This window comes from Polypterus senegalus, unplaced genomic scaffold, assembly GCF_016835505.1.
Source record: "Polypterus senegalus isolate Bchr_013 unplaced genomic scaffold, ASM1683550v1 scaffold_4286, whole genome shotgun sequence".
NCBI lineage: Eukaryota > Metazoa > Chordata > Cladistia > Polypteriformes > Polypteridae > Polypterus > Polypterus senegalus.
In genome coordinates, this window is record NW_024380403.1 from 1 (window position 1) to 18,463 (window position 18,463).

At 45.5% G+C, this 18,463-nt stretch overlaps 2 protein-coding genes across 5 annotated transcripts; both read left to right on the forward strand.

Moving 5' to 3' along the window:
• The first annotated feature begins 3,061 nt into the window (after positions 1–3,061).
• Positions 3,062–3,980, forward strand: LOC120520204 (phosphatidylinositol 5-phosphate 4-kinase type-2 gamma-like). Its single transcript, XM_039742749.1, has 4 exons — positions 3,062–3,200; positions 3,291–3,537; positions 3,615–3,718; positions 3,817–3,980. Exons 1-4 carry the CDS (start codon positions 3,129–3,131, stop codon positions 3,895–3,897), a joined length of 504 nt encoding a protein of 167 aa, XP_039598683.1. The 5' UTR covers positions 3,062–3,128; the 3' UTR covers positions 3,898–3,980.
• A 747-nt stretch (positions 3,981–4,727) lies between these two features.
• Positions 4,728–18,106, forward strand: gpr182 (G protein-coupled receptor 182). Of its 4 annotated transcripts, none has more exons than XM_039742752.1 (3): positions 4,733–4,838; positions 6,290–6,344; positions 15,177–18,106. In XM_039742752.1, exon 3 carries the CDS (start codon positions 15,185–15,187, stop codon positions 16,217–16,219), a length of 1,035 nt encoding a protein of 344 aa, XP_039598686.1. In that variant the 5' UTR covers positions 4,733–4,838; positions 6,290–6,344; positions 15,177–15,184; the 3' UTR covers positions 16,220–18,106. The 4 variants fall into 4 exon arrangements, with proteins under 4 accessions (XP_039598687.1, XP_039598686.1, XP_039598685.1 ...); XM_039742751.1 differs by having other exon boundaries at positions 6,290–6,339; XM_039742753.1 differs by lacking the exon at positions 6,290–6,344 and having other exon boundaries at positions 4,728–4,838.
• The last annotated feature ends 357 nt before the right edge of the window (positions 18,107–18,463 follow it).

Consider the following 18,463-nt stretch of genomic DNA (forward strand, 5'->3'; position numbering starts at 1 on the left):
TGATCGTAAACTTTTATTTATTATGAATATGTTCTTAAGGTTGCATATGCTGAGTTTATGTCCAAATGTCTATTAATGGTGTTTTCGTCAGATATATGGAGATATAGATATAGTATCTCACAAAAGTGAGTCCACCCCTCACATTTTTGTAAATATTTTATTGTGTCTTTTCATGGGACAACACTGAAGATGTGACACTTTCAAACAATGTACAGTAGTCCGTGTACAGCTTGTATCACAATGTAAATTTGCTGTCCCCTCAAAGTAGCTCAACACATAGCCATTGATGTCTAAACAGCTGACAACAAAAGCGAGTCCACCTCTTAAGTGACAGATGCCCAGATTGTGTCCAGTTAGCCATTCTCCCTCCTCGGTGTCATGTGACTCGTGAGTGTTAGAAGGTCTCAGGTGTGTTAAATTTGCTGTTCTAGCTCTCACACTCTCATACTGGTCACTGGAAGTTCAACATGGCACCTCATGGCAAAGAACTCTCTGAGGATCTGAACAAAAGAATTGTCACTCTCCATAAAGACGGCCCGGGCTGTAAGAAGAGTGCCATCACCCTGAAACTGAGCTGCAGCACGGTGGCCAGGACCACACAGTGACAGGTTTAACAGGACAGGCTCCACTCACAACAGGCCTCGCCAAGTTGAGTGCCACGTGCTCAGCGTCATATCCAGAGGCTGTCTTTTGAAAACGGACGTATGAGTGCTGCCTCATTGCTGTAGAGGTCAGCCTGGCAGTGCTCAGACCACACGTCCACCGCACATGGCATCAAATTGGTCTGCATGGCTGTCGTCCCAGAAGGAAGCCTCTTCTAAAGATGAGGCACAAGAAAGACAAGCAGACATGGATTACTGGAACTGACGAGACCGAGATCAACTTATTTGGTTCAGATGGCGTCAAGCGTGTGTGGCGGCCACCAGGTGAGGAGTACAAAGTCAAGTGTGTCTCACCTACAGTCAAACATGGTGGTGGGAATGTCATGGTTTGGGGCTTCATGAGTGCTGCCGACACTGGGGAGCTACAGTTCATTGAGGGAACCATGAATGCCAACATGTACTGTGACATACTGAAGAAGAAACTGGACGCAGGGCAGTATGCCAACATGATAACCCCCGAGACGACCACTGAGGGTCAAGCTGCTGGACTGGCCCAGCATGTCTCCAGACCTAAACCCTACTGAGCATCTGTGGGGCAGGTGGAGGAGCACAAGGTCTCTAACATCCAGCAGCTCCGTGATGTCGTCATGGAGGAGAGGAAGAGGATTCCAGTGGCAACCTGTGAAGCTCAAGAGAGTTCAGGCAGTGCTGGAAAATAATGGTGGGCAGCCACACAAAATAGTGACACTTTGGGCCCAATTTGGACATTTGTCACTTAGGGGTGTACCCACTTTTGTTGTTTAGACATTAATGGCTGTGTGGGGGACAGCAGATTTACACTGTGATACAAGCTGCACACGGACTACTTGACATTGGGTCATAGTGTCACATCGTCAGTGTTGTCCAATGAAAAGATAGAATCAAATATTTACAAAGATGTGAGGGGTGCACTTACTTTTGTGAGACGCTGTATATATATAGATAGATATGTATATAAATGTGTATATGTATAGGGAGAGAGAGACATCTTATTTAAAGATCTTTTATAAAAAGCTAAAATTTTCCCTGGGTAAAAAATCAAATTCCATCTTATACAGGAGATCAGGAAGGGGCTAATACTTTTTCACAGGTGCAATACCCCACCCTGAATGAAGTCCACTAAATAGACCTGGAAAATGTTGATAATAGGATGGCCTTCAAAAATGCCACCACTATGTGACACACAGCTGATAAAACAAAGTGACTGTTTACCATTGCAGTGCATTCTGGGTGTAACTCTGGAGCTCTTTATAAGGCGGTCCGGGGTCTCAAGTGTACATATTTGCATGTGATAGCCAAACAGTTTCTGGTCACGGATTAAATAAGGCCGCATGGATTATTTTTAAAACTTCAACTTTAAAGAGTTCCAGTGGCTTTCTGTGTGGGAGCATTGGGGGGTTTCTCTCTTCTTAGTTGCTGATTTGAGTTTCCAGACTCTTCTTTAGCTTGTAATGGGAGCTGTCAAAGGTGGAAGTGATGTGTCAGTGTGGCCCCCTACAGGTTCATTTCACCATTGTTGTGTGGTGTGACCCAACTGGTCCTTGACTTGTTTTTTTTTTTCTGCTGTAAGTTGTTGTTGTGGACTGGGGGGCATGGTGGTGCACAGGTTAGCACAGCTGCCTAATGGACACATCATTCGTGTTACCTGGAGTCTGCATGTTCTCCCTTTACCTGTGTTGGGTTTTCTTTGTGTTCTCCCTTTTTTTTTTTTTTTTGTCATGTGCAAGTCACTTGAATTTGACTGTGATGTTGTATGTGAGTGTGCGCCCATGAAAGATTGTCACCCTGCCCCTAGTGATGCAAGGATAGTCTTCTGCCCTCTATGATCCTGAACTGGACTGAGTGGCATTGACATTGCTGAGTTTTCTAAATGTATTCCTCCATTAATGTTGAGTGACCAGTCTATACTCTTAGACACCCCATAATATTCACTGCAAATCAACAATGCAGTACAGCAGAAACTGGCTGAGCTTCATGCAGTTGAAGACTCCACACACACACTTCGTTGAGGTCGCACTATAAAACACCTGAGTGTGGTGTACATTGGCAAAGGCGCTATATTCTGTCATGGTCCCCTCGGTCTGCCCTGGCCCGCATTCCCCTGGGGTTCAGACGGCTGTGTTTGATGTTGCCCGTTCTGACTGCCCGGTGACCCAGCTGAGGTTCCTTTCCCCCGTTAATGGAGCTTCTGTTTTCCTCTCCTGATATTTTTGGGGTTATGGAGGCTGCTTTGTTGTATTGTTTGGTGTGACGAGAGGTTTGTCAAGTTTGTATTTCCCAGTCGTCTTTGTTGCAGCACTCGGTGAAGGGCGCTATATAAAAACGAACTGAATAGAATGGCACTGTACACTCCGAAGCCTTGACACGGGGTGGTGGGCCTGTGCAGTGGGCTTTGTGAATCTGCCAAACTGAGGGTGGGTGTCTGTCTGTCCCCTCTCACCGCAGGGTAAAGACCTACCAACACTGAAAGACGTAGATTTCCGAAACATGAGCCAGAAAGTGTACGTCACCGAGGAGCAGAAGGCCAAATTCATGGAGAAGCTCAGCAGGGACGTGGAGGTGAGTGGTCCGCAAGTCGTCCGGGTTCCGCCGGGTCCGTCCGCAGCGGCTCCTCTCTTGACCACCGTCTTCACCGGCTCCCTTTTCCAGTTCCTTGTCCACCTGAAGATCATGGACTACAGCCTACTTCTGGGAATCCATGATGTCCACCGGGCAGAGCAGGAAGAGGAGGGCGAGCAGGGCGGTGAGGAGGCAGCGGGCGAGGCGGAGAATGGCGTCGGTTCCCATGGCAACTCCCCAGAAGGGATTGGCAGCAGCTACCTGGGCTCCCATAAGCCTCTGGGTCCTGGGGAGTTTGACCCTTACATTGATGTGTATGCAGTCCAGAGCAGCCCAGGTAAGGGGGCTGGCCGAGTTTTGGGGGACCTCTGTGTTTGGGGGCACCGTATACTGACCAGTGGTCTTCACACACAGGGGCCCCACACAAGGAGGTGTATTTCATGGGTTTAATTGACATCCTCACCCAATACGACGCTAAGAAGAAAGCGGCCCACGCTGCTAAGACGGTCAAGCATGGGGTGAGTGACGGGCCAAGTGCCAGGGTGAGGGGGTGTTGCGGACCACCGGCAGGGCACTAAGCACGCTGGGTATGTTTTGTGTTTTTTGTATCTTTCAGGCTGGTGCCCAGATTTCTACCATCCACCCAGAGCAGTATGCGAAGCGCTTCAAAGACTTCATCGCCAACATCTTCTCCTAGGCTGAATGTCGCAAGAGCCTTGCCACACAAAACCTCCTCCTCTTCCTCCGCTTGTAAATTAAATTAAACTTTTATTTAAAGACGCGCCTGCTGCCTGTGGTCTCTGCACTCTCGGGGAGCTTCCTGCATGGGCTTGGCCCGCCATCAGGTTTCATTCTTTATCAGCGCCGCTGACCTTCAGCTCTCTCCACTGTCCGGTTGGGAGGCCCCCCTCTTATTCGCTCCTTCCTGTTCTCCCTTTGGCTCCTCAGCTTCGCGTCCTGCCAAAGTGCTGATGCATCAGCTTGCCGGCAGGGAGGCCAGGCCTGTCCGATCTGTACGCTGACTCAGACGACAAGACGGAGCGTGGAAAGTGGGCAGCGCCACGTTCTCATGGGTTCTGTTACTATCGGGGGGCCAGAGGCCTGCAGCCCAAAGTCTAGCAAAACATCACTTTTCCTGCAATTGTCTGGAAGCCATCAGTCACCATTTTTGGACAGCAGCTGAATGTGGGGGGGTAGCTGGAGAGAGTGGGCACTGCAGGGTTGTGCGAACAGATTTAATTTTATATAGCGCCTTTGAGGGCACTCAATGGTGAGTACTCACGTGCAATATAAAGTTGATGCCCGAGGGTCCAAAAAGAGTAAAGCTTGATGTAGATGCAAGCGCCGCCCCCTTTCACCCCCCCCACGCCCTTTACTGCTGCACACAGGGAAACCTGGTAACTTTCAGGTGGGGTGAGCAACTGTCCTGCTCTTTCAGGTGCCAGCAGCAGAGGGGCGGCCGCCTCGTTCGTTCGTTCCACTCGCACGCTTTCCTGTTTGTGTCGCTTTCAGGGTGAGGATGTCCTGTTGTCCTCGATAGGGCAATAAAAGCCCACCGCGGTGACAGGGGAGCTCTCTGGACGGGCAGAGCAGCCAGCCGCGGCACGTGTGGCAGGAGAGACGACATCTGTAATAAAGGTAGGAGGGCCGCGCTGTGATGGCACTTCAGGGCACCTGTGTACCCCAGGAAGGGGGGTGGGGGCGGCACGTGTGTGGCACGCCTGCCGCCGTTCTGTGACCGCTTTGATGCAGGCTTATGGGACAGTTGGTTTTGTTTTTCTGAGCTTGGTGCTGCGACTGTGCCACTCATCCTACCGCTGAGACTGAGAACTGCCAGCCCGTACCCAACTTCAAAAGTGTAAAAAAATAAATAAATAAAGGTAAAGGACCACTTCCGGTTAACGGAAACAGCCCCAAAGTTGATAGAAATCTGCGTTTTGTACCCAATACTTGTATGCAGAATTAAGCTGACCAAAGTGAAGGAGTACTGGGGTTACCGTGTTTATACACACAGACAGAATTCCAGAAATGCTGTTTTCGGACTCGGGGAGGTCTAAAGCGTCGAGATTGGCTAAAGTCTCGAAACTGAATTTTTGGACGATTACAATACAAACCCTGCACTTCGTATACGAGGAAGTCAAAAAGATTGCGTGTGTTTATATCATGTGTATGTACAGCGTGTGTTTTCATTGAATTGATATCTTTTAAGAAGATAAAATTAAATTGATTGAAGTACTACTACGGGATGGTCCAGATCGTCTGGATGACTTTGATTTATGCGGGGACGATGTCGTCAGTTCGCACACTTCTAGATGGTCCGGGATTTTTTGGATGATTTTTCTGTGTAATAAACTTAAGTTATAGCGTAATGAAAATGGCATAATTATAGATCTGGACCACCCTATACTATGGATGTTAATAGCTATTACTGCTTAAAATGACTGATTTTGAATTTAATAACCACAGCCTGTATGGCTACAAAGTCCAGTTTTTAGCACGAAGTCCTTGTCCTTAATTAGTCCCGTGTTGATGCTGATTGGTTATTCGAGAAACCTTTTGTCGGTGCATTCCCTCCGCTGGCACCTGTCTTTGTGTTTACTGTCCTGGCATTTCTGGGTTCAAAAATGGCCAAAACGAACGCGTTTTCTCAAGAAACATCTCAGCCACATGCGTGCGTGTGGTGTGTTTGCCAAGTAGCTGAAGATTTCATATAAAGTTGTTTATTACTGTCTTGAGAGAAGACAGTGAACTGGGTTTAACCAGGATGGAAGAAGGTGAAGATGCAGACAACTGCCTAAGAAGAAGAGGAGGAGGAGGACATCGGAGTGTGTCGTGTGAGAAACAAACACCTTACAGGTCCTCGGTTGTCGGCTCCACTAAATACGCACCAATTCTCAGGATCTTTTGCAACGGAGTAAAGACGACTCTGTGACGCTGGCCATAACATTTTTTCCCCAATCATCTTCTGTCCAATGTCTTTCTTTGTTCTTTTCTTTCTTTCTTTTTTTTTTTGATATTTTCACGTGAGACTTTTTCCTTTGGAACTCCACCTCTGAAGCCAGCTTAAGGTCGTCTTTTCTTTGTTGCAGATGACACGGGGATTTGGGACGTGAAGACTGAGGGCGCCAGCCGAGGACCTGTAAGGTGTTTTGTTTCTCAACCTACACATTCTGATGTCCTCCTCCTCTTATGCGGTTGCCCGTCTTGGCCTTCCTCCTCTTATTTTTTTTTTTTTCTCGTTTCGCCTTCTTTGCTCAAGAAAGTAACGGACACCTTTGTATGCAACCTTCACTTTAAAAATAATAATGTTGCCAGAATTTTACTGTAAAAAAGATGACTATTTTTAGGTCTACGGTATAACTATGTAGTAAATAACTGTTTTTGTTTTTCTTTACAACACTTTCCAGTAGACGTGAACGTTTAACCATAACTTGAAGTCCACGCACTGTCATCAATATGCCAATCAATACACCATTAGAAAATATCGTCAGGATCAAACACCGGTACAAAGTTTGCATCAGTAAAGTAACAGCAACCATGCATCATTTAATTATATACAATGATGAAAATAATTCAGTGTTTAGGGAAGTTACGGCACATTGACTGGTGCAGAAGTAACATTTGCTTTTATGGTGTTTGGTGTCCTTGTGCCAGCTCGAATACAGCCCACCATTATTCAGCTTCCATAACCACAAAAAAAAACCTTCAGCACGCAGGGAACAATAACTCTGCTAACTTTAATTTTATTTCACCCACTGTGCAAAGGTATGAAGTTCACCAGGAACAATAGGGTAACAGGGGGCGTGTCTTTATGCAAATAGCGTAACTTTAGAGTTACTGAGGCAGCGCTTTACCGTTTGACATTCTACACTTGTTTGCCTGCGCTATTTAACAGCGATTTTATTTTTCATTGAAACCGTAATGTATCAGTAAACGGTACAAAGCAAATTTTGAAGGTAGAAAAATATTGACTTTACAGAACTTGGCTGTTAAAAAATATTGAAATGTATTGTTTAAACTATACGGGCAATTTTCAGTAGAACATAAGGTAACTTTTTCCTTTTTTTCAGAAACGGTATTTTACTTTCACTACTCACTTTATCCATCCATTATCTAACCCGCTATATCCCAACTACAGGGTCACGGGGGTCTGCTGAAGCAAATCTCAGCCCACAGCAGGGCCCACACACCAACCAAGCACAATTTAGAATCGCCAATCCACCTAATCTGCATGTCTTTGGACCGTGGGAGGAAACCGGAGAAAACCCGGGTCTCCTAACTGCGAGGCAGCAGCGCAAACCACTGCGCCACCGTGCCGCCATTCACTTTACTGTTACCGTTAAACTTACTGACATTTTTTTATAGTGGCGATCTGTGACATGAAATAATAGCCTGCGTTCTGCAAAAAAAAAAACAACCGACTGAGATGTTTGAGTAAACGCGATCGTTTTGGACTTTTTTGAACCCAGAACTGAACTTTAGGAATTCCAGGGCCCTGCAACCCAAGTGAACAGAATAAGAAGTGTCAGCGGTGGTAATGCAATGACAGATGTTTCTCTAATGACCAACTCTGATTTTGTTATGACCAATGAAAGATAAGCTGAGGGAGTTAGTGGTATGTGATTAATAAATTAAAAATCAGTCATCTTGAGTAGTAGTAACCCTTGCAAACTCCTGTGATGCCTTGGCTGTATTTTTAAGTTATTTTAATGGCATTTAGAAACTTAAAGTTGTAAAACCTAAATAAGCCTCCCCGCCTTTAAGTGCCACCACGTTGTGCCCATCAGAGCGGGTCTGCCCTTTTATGCCCCCATGGCCTATAGGCATCAGTTATTATCTTTTTGCGTAACGGTCCTTGGGGTATTTTCCATTATGGAATCCAAACCACAATCCGCTGCAAAGGGTGCCATTTCTACAATTCCTTTTTAAACTGCGTTTGAAGACGTGCCATCCTCTGTCTTTGCGATAATGTAAGCATAAAGCAGGGGCCGTTACGTCAAGCGCTTCGAGCCGATTAAAGTCGCTTTCGCGGCCTTTTACTAAGCTGCACGTGAGAAAACTCGTGCAGGCAGAAAACGGACACAGGTTCAAGGCAACGGCTCTAACCACTGCGCCACCTTTACACCATTCACAAACGTGATATTTCATTTTCCGAGTTTGGCCCGTTTAGTTCACCGTAAAGTTGGTGTTCTCCGTCCGTTTTGCACGCGGCATTTGTTAAACTAAAATGTTTTGAAGCGTCCATTCCTCCTTCAAGGATCGCGAACCACGCGGCGATCCTACACTCCTAAACATGCCTGTTCTTTAATGGCACTTTATGGTTCTCTACTGGGTTGTGTGGTTTCTCGCTGCTCCAAGCACCATTTCATTCTGGGATGGCCACGCTTGCGTGATGTCCCAGCAGCAATCAAAGCGTGTATACATTCGTTTGTGAGACACAAGAATTTTACTTGAACATAAAAGCACAACAGAATGTGGCAAAACTTGGAAGAAAAAGTAAGCCCCGTCAGCCTTCACAAAGGAGATCAGCTAAACGGAAGACCGCGAGTCTCATGGCACGGTAAGGCACCATTACCGAGGGCAGCCCGACTGAATCTTTTCCCCCAAATTCTCAGGATTTCTTACATTTACAGTTGTGTTTATAGCAGAAGTAAGATCTGTGGCAACTTTTACACTAAGAACGTTGCTCTTTTGCAGAGCATTTTAAATAACGTCGTCTCGAATAAAGAGCGTTATGGTCTGTCCGTGACTGGCGAAGTAAACTCGTTTCCTAAACATATCCAGCAGGGGGCGCTCCATTTCCACTATAGATCGCTACGCTCCTCCATGGATCGAAATGTTCACATCCTACACTCAAACATAAACTGGGTTGTGTGGTTTCTCGCAGCTCCAAGCACCATTTCATTCTGGGATGGCTTCTTTGTGCTTTAATGTTTGGTGAGCTACCTAGCAGGACACTAACAGATTAAGGACTTGTGTGATTGTTTGCGGCGAGAGTCCCTTTTTGAAATTCACGATCCATTGGTAACAGACTTGTGAAATACCATCTCATATTATTCGTGGTGTAGAGCTGGTCATGGATTTAAACACAGGGTCTTTCTAGAACCTTCCCAGGGGGAATAGGGCAAAAATGGTTCCTCCGAGGGCAGCGGTTCGTGGGTCCGATGAATTTCTGTGGGGGGGTCCGTGAGGGTCAGACAAAAACGAACATTTATATTCACTATAAAGCCCGCAGCTGTTGGTTTTTCTCGCGTGAACTTTCTCACGTGATTTGTTTCTCTTTTTTTCAATTTTATTGATTTTATTAAAATCAGATAACAATCCATAAAATAACTCAAATTTTACAAAAAAAAAAAGATTCGAAACAAAGCAACCCCCACTCCTGAGAAAGAAAGCTAGGCAAGTAGAGTAAAAGTTTAAGCTAGTCAAAAATAAGTATAAATGAATAAAGAAAAATGGTGCATTATTTTTCTCGCAAGTAATTTATCTCACCTACGCCTAATGCTTGAGTTACATACTCGTGAGAAAAATAACGGCGAGGAAAAAATAAATCACGCGAGAAAAATAACGGGGAGACGCACAAGAAGAACCGCGGTCACCATACAGCCTTCCCCCTTGTCCCAATCAACAGATATCCCATTGAAAAAGAAAAGTCCCCCTGCAACTGCTTACAGCACCGACCCCCTAAGACCTTTAGATACTCTGCAGAACTCTTTTCATCTAAAGGCTCAGGTGACCTTAAGGTTGAACCATGGATTCGTAATCCTTTCCTTAGCCGACATGGACGGTTACCAGTGATGAAGATCTTGCCAGTGATGACATCATTGAACGGAGGACAAAGGAAAAGTGACGAAATGAATTCAACTCAAAGGGTTCATCATACTTCACGCTCAGAACGGGTACGCGCACGCATCACGACTACTTTATTTTCAGATACTGTGGTTAGCTGGTGTGTTCAAAATTGAACATCTTATTAAAGAAAGACACATCCTCTAACAGGACAATTCAGTAATCGGGCAGGAGAAAAGCTGTTCATGGTATCTTTCAATTACTCCTCAGAATTACTTCTCAGGGATCGTTTATACTTCACGCTCAGAACGTGCACGGATCATGGCTGCCACGCGTTCCCATCGTTGATTTGAGCAGGTCCTCAGAAATGAACGCATCGCGTGCGGGAGTTGCAGTACCAGCAAAAAGGCAGGGGGCGCAGTGTGCTAAAAGTTGGAACGTGACGTCAGAGTCTCTGTTTATTATCTACATGTGACAGAAAGCCGCTTAAGGGATCGATGTGCGCGCTTCGATGTTTGATGAATGGTTCGATGCCGACATACAGATGCATTCGTGGTGCTTTTGTATTCAAGGGTCGCATATTCCCGATCGTAATGACACGATACATTTTAAAAGTCTCACATACCATCTTCTGTGTTGAATTTTTTTTTTGCAACTTCACAACAGCAACATAATGTACAGCCATAGAGAAAAAATTTTTTTCTCGGCTTTAATCTCGAAATGTCTTAACCTTTACTTTAGCATTAAAGCAGACCGTCGTAAACGTCATCCCAGTTTTTAATCGCTACGAGCTTCTCGGACCTGAAGCAGGGGCAAGCAGCAATAGACCACCACACAGCACACGTTACATGTTTGATATTCCAACTCTCTGCACATTTAGAATCCTAAGGTTTATACTTGATATCACTGTCATGATGAAATGCATTGAATGAAGTATGTATGTTACATTTTACAGATAAATCGTTAATTCCGTTTAAATGATGAATACTGTTAATAATTACACATGCTGGCGGAGCGGTAGCCCTGCTGTCTCGCAGGGAGTCACGTCGCTGGTATTCCCTGCCTGGAGTTTCCATGTTTTCCTGCTGGGTTTCCACACTGGGCCTCCATTTTCCTTCCAAAGTCATGCAGATTTGGTGACACTAAAATGACGCCAGTGTATGTGAGTGCTTGTATTCACCTTGTGATCAGCTGATGCCTCGTCCAGGGATTGTTTCAGCCTCGTGCCCAATGCTAGCTGGAATGGACACATCCCTGGATTGATGGATTTAATCATTAAACCTCCTTTTCAGAGATACTGCGGTAAGGTGTCATTGGAATTTAATGGATGTTTCAGGCAATTCACAACACAGCAAAGCCGATCCTGTTCTCACCGTGATGATATCTCGCACTGCCACCTGGTGGATTCCTCCAGATTTACATAAGTATGCGTAAGTATAAACAGTGAAACACTGGCGTAGCAGGAGCCTCTGCTTGAGAAGGCGTCTTGTCCCGTAAAGTGAAAACCCAGCCAAAGAGTCTTGGAGAATTGTGGTGTGCATTGCCACAGGCCACCCACCCTCGTCTGGTAAAGCGAGCGATGAGTGCTCCGATTCCCTTTGCTAATCCACACCTTTGTCAATCAGGGTTTTCGGCACTTGTGTCTATCAAAAGGAAAAGTCGATTAGATTAGATGTCAAAGATAGCTGAAAGACTGATAGCAGCGCGACAGCAGATGATCCGAAGGCACCTCCTTAGCATGCGTTCAGCCACCACCCCAGTCCCCCCACGCCACCCGACCCCCCTTGACAAAACAAGCAGTTTTATACATCCTGAGAAAGAGATTTAACCACGCCCAGGGCTGGAAATAAAGGACAAGTATTATTTTTACAAGGTCATGGGAGACAAGGCAGTGAGACATCATTTAAAACAAGTTCACAGACATCTAACCAAGCAGTTGTTGGATTGCTGTTGGCAGACACGCATCATGTGCTCCCAGCTCTTAAAACAATGACATGCGACAAGCAAAACACGCAGCTTGGCAGCAGCAGAAAGCCTACAGATGATCCGACTGCTTCTCCTTAAGCGTTGAGCCAACCTAACCCTTTGCCCCCCCCAACCCCTTCACAACGCGAACGACAGAGATGCGAAGTGGCAAAAGGACAGCTGCTGTACAGGCTTTGAAATGATCGGGCAGCAGCGAGACATGCAGGACATGCAACTCGCCAGCAACAGAAAGACAGCAGATGATCCGACGGCATCTCCTTAGAGTGCATTCAGCCGCCCACCCTTCAGAACATGAGCAGCGTTATATGTCCTGCGAGAAAGAGATATAACTACGCCCGGGGCCGGAAATAAAGGACAAGTATTGTCTTTACAAAAGTTTTAAAATAAAAGTGAATATAATGCAAATGTAACAATTCCCATGAAACTAACAATCTCTTTAAATTGTATATCCAGTAAACCAAACTGGGGTGGGCGAGCAAGGGTGGAGCCCCCTAGTAGTGTATATAAACGTCTACATGTGGAAGTGTGTGTATATGTCCAGTCCGAAAGTAAGAGGTGGAGTCGGGGTGCGGGCTCCGCCTCCGAGGAAACAGAAAACTCGCTTAGCCACTAACAACACAAGTAGGCCAGCATGTCATCAAAACGAAACAAAGTCATTAGCAGCTAACATCGGCAGCACGCTATCCCTTTTACTTTTCCTCCTGCTGCTAATGCAGTGCAAAACGAATCCTCCTAGGAGAGAGACGCCCATGTAGTTCCTTTCAATTACCTGACATTTCTACATTTCATTTTTTTTTTCTGACAATTTCAATAATTTCTAGGACCATCTGCGTACACAGTATCTACCTATTATATCTAGACATGATCATCTGGGGAGACACTTTGAAGTCCCGTGAGACTTCTTGCACGTCACACCCTACTTACAATTTCTCAGAGACACTTAAACGTCCCACGAGACAAGGAAGTGAGACAAAAGGACAGCTGCTGTACAGGCTTTTAAATGAGCGACGCACAGCGCGACATGCAGAACACGCACCTTGACAGCAGCAGACAGCCAGCAGTTCATCCATCCGTCTTTCCTTGGCCTGCATTCAGCCAAGAGGCTCACCCTTCACAACGCGAAGTGGCTAGCGCGAAGCACACCCCCGGGTGGGTGGGGGTTGTGAAGTGGGAAAGCGAAGCAAGTAGGGGGCTAGTAATATAATAAAAAAAATCCTGGGATGAGACGTGATTTTCTCAAGAGAGACACTTTCACATCCTGTGAGACTTTGTGCCAAGAGATTTAACCAACGCCCAGGGCCTGAAATAAAAGACAAAGAGTAGATGACAAAGTAGAACATAGTAAAGAATTCAAAAACATTGGCGCGATACACATGCGGAGCAGGTTCCAGATATTGCAAGTACGAAAATTCGAAAGTCTCAGAAAAATCATAGTAAAGATCGCATAAGCGCAAACAAATGAAAATTATTACTCGGTGAAATAACGGAACAGTGAAAAGAGATCGAATAAATTGTTCGGATTGAAACTTGAAGCGGGAAGACTTGTAGATCGTCTAATTTGTGTTGCCATCAGGGAAAAATAGTGTTTCTTCCCAATGAAGAGGTGTATCCGCGAGAATTAAATGATTTGTTGTTTGGTGGATGTGAAATCCACATACAGGAGCGGTAGAGATGCCAAGTTGCTGGTGCGGCAGGCCTGGGGAATTGGTGAGCGAAGCGAGCAGGGGCTGTAGCCCCATAGTCTTATATACCAGTAAACCCCCGATTCTGTAAAGAATCGGAAATCCAAGCATGGCTATCACTTTCTGTTCCCTCTGATCTTTGGAGGGATGAAAAATCATGGTGGGTGGGAGCGTCCTGGGGAAGTTTTCATTTATTTAAATAAATATATTTGTACTAAAATTAACCAATTTATTGAAACTAAAATTGAAATTTAATTGTTATATTATTTAAGTCCAAAATGTCTTTGAGTTGTTGCACTCATAAGTAAAAAACAATATCGGAGTGCAAAGATTTAAATGAAGTAAATTGGAAACAAAAATTCATAAAATGGTAAATTTAAAATAGTTAATCAAAAATTTCCTTATAAACAACATTTTTGGTAAAGATGGTTTCCTATCCTTGAATCAGCTCTGCCTGGTATGGAGTAGTTAAAACCTTCACTTTAATGTCACACGAATGCCGGACTCTTGAAAAGGCAACATAAAATAGTCCGTGTCCAAGTACAGGCTCAGATAGGTAAATCCTTACAGGTTGTGTTGTGTTGTTTGGGCGCCACCTACTGACTCTGGGAAGCCACTGGATTTGACTCTGGGGCGCTGAGGTGCTGTGCGCGTGTGCTTTTGGCGCCACCTAGTTCCCTGATGGTGACAGTGGCGGTTTTGCGTGCTGACGTGAACATGGTGGCAGATCGCGGCTTGGAGATCTACATTACTAAACGAAGGTTGGACTGTATATGCGGTGGTGTGTGCGTTCGCGTTTGTGTTCGGGCGGTGGATGTATTGTGCACGGCTTGCTTCTAGCGTCTGGCATCCGTTCATATATACAATCTTCGTTTAATAATATAGATAAACGTAGAAGTGTGTGTGTGTGTGTGTTTCTGTCTGTCTGTCCGGCCCGGAAGTGCCAGGCTACAGCATGAAGCTCAACTGTCACCAAAGAGAACAGAGAACCTCTCTTAGCTGCAATTTATTAATTGATTGAAGTGCCATGGTTTCTAAAGCGCGGGTTTACGCCGCTAGTATTTCATAATTATAATGAGTGGCCATTACTTTTTTTAAAGATTGTTTTGCTTTAAAGTTTAATAATAACTCTGTGTATGTCGTATACTGTATGTATGAGACAATCAAATTTCGATAAAGTATTTTACATTCATTGTATGCATTGATGTAAATATTTTGGGGGTTGCATAGCTTTCATCAGATTCTTAAGGGGGTCTGTGACTCAAAGGTTAAGAATCCCTGCCCTAGGCCATCACTCTGAATGTAATCCAATTTATCTCTTGTATAGCCCCAAACCACACAAGGGGTGGGCTTTAATAGATCCTGCCCTTTGACAGCCCCCCAGCCTTGAATCTCTTAAGAAGACAAGGGGAAAAACTCCCTCCAAAAAAACCAAACACCCCCAAGAGCGTAACTGAACGGTTGGTCCCAAGAGCCGCTCACCCGACTGACTCTCTTCTCCGGTTTTCTTTCTTTCCAGCCAGCAGCATGGAGCACCACAACGACTCGCTGTTTATCGACTTGGGCCACAACTCGTCTTACTGGATCCACTACCACTGCACTTTGGAGCTGAGTGTACTCGGGCAGCAGCTGACCAGCTTCTTCTTGTATCTCTTCATCTTTGTGTTCGGTCTGATCGGGAACACCTTGGTGATCTGGGTGAACTGGAAATGGCGCAACACGGACAATGTGGTGACCTTCTGTGTCCTCAACATTGGCCTGGCCGACTTGGGTCTGGTCCTCACGCTGCCCTTTTGGATGGTGGAGGTGATCTTTGACAGTATTTGGGTCTTTGGGAGGACCCTCTGTAAACTGATCCATTTGATTTTCCTGGTCAACATGTACGGCAGCATCTTCATTGTGGCATACATGACAGTGGAGCGCTACGTTGCCTTTGTGCGGCCTTCCGTGGTGGGCAGTCGGCAGGAGAGGCTCCGGCGGCTGGTGGTCTGCATCACCCTCTGGTTTTTTGCTCTGTTCCTCACACTGCTGGAGAACGTACACGTTGATCTTTATGAATTTGCAGGACCCGGGTGCCTCCCCATCCCTTTGTACAGTGAAATCGAGTGGTACATTAGCATCAGCTTTCTTTCCATCATCTTCGGCTTTGTCGTCCCAGCTGCCATCATCATCACTTTCAACTTTCTCATTGCTCGAAAAGTTAAGGCCAGCTATGGTCGCGATGGTAGAAGAACGTGCTGGATCGTGCATGTCTACTCCCTGGTCTTCATTGCCTGCTGGTTCCCTCGACAGCTGGTGCTGCTGCTCATCACTTTGGATGACCTGATGCTTGGGCTCTACAGCTGTAATGCCATCAGCTTGCTCTACTACTCCTTCCACATCCTCGACTGCTTCTCACTGCTGCACTGCGTCGCCAACCCCATCTTCTACAACTTCCTCAGCAAAGGGTTTCGCAGCAGCCTGGCCAGCGCAGTGGTGCACTACCTGCCCAAACAGGCCGCCAAGCGTGAGGGCAATGGGTCATCGGGCAGCAGCAGGAGTCACTCGGTGGTCATCTCCTAACAGCAGACATGGAACATGAGAACACAGCCAGCCTGTGTGCTGTTCCCCCTGCCAAGCTTTGCCACCATGGACCCTTCAAGGTCTTCTGCACCCTCTTGTGCCCGCCTTGTAAAAAATAATAATAATAATAAAACACTGCTGACCCCAGCGAGTGGATGATGGCATGAGAGGAGAAGTTCAGCCGCAATATAAAGGGACGGGGGTTCAGAGTTTTTGAACAAGAAAGGAAAGGGTGGGGTGTTTAAAGAGGTACTGGACTTAAGAACCATCACAGTCCTCGAACCCCTCACATCAGAATCTTCCATTTCTGAATCTGAACAGGCGTGTGAGGGCTGATACTTGTGGTCCGCTGCTTCAGTGTTGGACCAGTCTGGGTAGCTTTAACCAGCCCGCCTGTACTTTTACAGGTGCCAGAGTGCATGGGCGATGCCATCGGGCAAGGGTGTCCAACTCCACCGTGGCTGCAGGTTTTGCTTCCTGCCACTCTCTTAGTCGGTGACCAATTTGTCCCCTTTCATTTTATTTGCTGCACCTTTAAAGTCTCCGAATTGCCTCTTTCTTTTCCTTGGAACGGCCGCCAAACAGAAATGAGACGTGAAGCCTCCGAGCAGTTTCTTCATTATTGTTCATTTAAACCCGTTGTTTAATTCTCATGCTGGCCCATCAGACATTTCCAAAACTGTGGATTTTTGTTGTTCTAAGATCAGCTTGAAAACGTTTTGTGGACCTGAGCAGATCCACCTTGCGCTTTCTTGGTTAGCAGATATCAGAGCAGTAGTGTGGGTGGTGCGAACCGGGCGCCAGTCGACGACGTGGTTGTTTTGGTTTAAAAAGAAGAACAAAAAAAAATTAATAAAAACATTAAGATCACTGAAAATTAGTCAAACATTTATTATGTCCCTTTTACTTTTTATGATTTTTCTAAAACAACTTGCACATTGAAATGTGTTTATATTGCCTTTTACAATCACAGCCGAATCATTGGAAATAAAAGCGCAGTTCTAAGTGAAATAAATGTATTGTATCCTCTCACATTAGGCATGTTTACATCATTTTCATTGCTTTCTTCACTTAATTTTTTTACTTCCGGTTAATTTTTTTTTTTTATTTAAAATTTTATATTTTTTACTTCCGGTTGAAATCCATTGTTTTAAAGTATTTGAATACTATGAAAAATAAAAAGTTAGCATAAATATATTTGAAAACTTAATAAATGTTGGCTGAGATTGGCTCCAGCAGACCCCCATGACCCTGTAGTAGGCTAGGATGTAGCGGGTCGGATAACGGATGGATGCTATTAGGGCGTTTGTGCGTTGAGATGGCTGCTGTTTCTCACTTATCACATACATCCATTAGGCGACTTAAGCCTTTCCGGCGCGCTCTGTAACACTTCCAGCCCTACCAGCTATTAACGTCGAGGGGCGCGTGCTCCACACACCAAGGAAGGGGGGCATCCCCACCCTATGTGTAAATACGCGCTCTGGACTGGGCTTCGACAGGCCCTGATCAAAAGCTAAGCAGTCAGTTTATCTTCACCACTATATGTACAAGCCCTCTAACACCGGTGGAAATCTAAGTAATCGACGGAGACCATCAACGTTAACGTTTGCATTTTTGTACAGGATTACTAGGGTGTTGTACCGTGTTAGCCATTATGGATGTTGTTAGAAGTTAAGCAAAATGACACATTTTTTGCCTGAAGAAGGGGCCTGAGTTTCCTCGAAAGCTTGCATATTGTAATCTTTCTAGTTAGCATGAACGAGAGCCAGTGCTTAATTCATGCCTGTAAATCTGATTTTGAGGTCTTTCGGGAACCCGAAATCTACTTAATATATATTTGATATTTGTATATTTCTATAATGTTTAAATAAAACAATGTTTATTCCACAGATTTCATTTTACTTTATAAAAGTGACCCGGGTTAAAAGGGATAAATGCATTGGCAGCGCGGTGAGGAGACCGAAGAGCCATCTGAGGAGACTGAGCAGAGCGCGAGTGAAGAAGCACAGAGTGTGGACAGCGCAACATCCAAATGCAATTCTAATTTACGCGCGCGAATAGACTTGTGGACAGCACTGATGACGTGTATTTAGAAGGCCAGTGACGGGTTAACAGCGCTGCGCTCCGGGACGCACATCTCCGTTGCTGTCTCACACACGGGCAGACACAAGGAGCCCTGGGTCCTCCTCATTTACAAATTAAACAAAATTCTCTATACAGTATTTTAAATGTGAAGACCAGAAG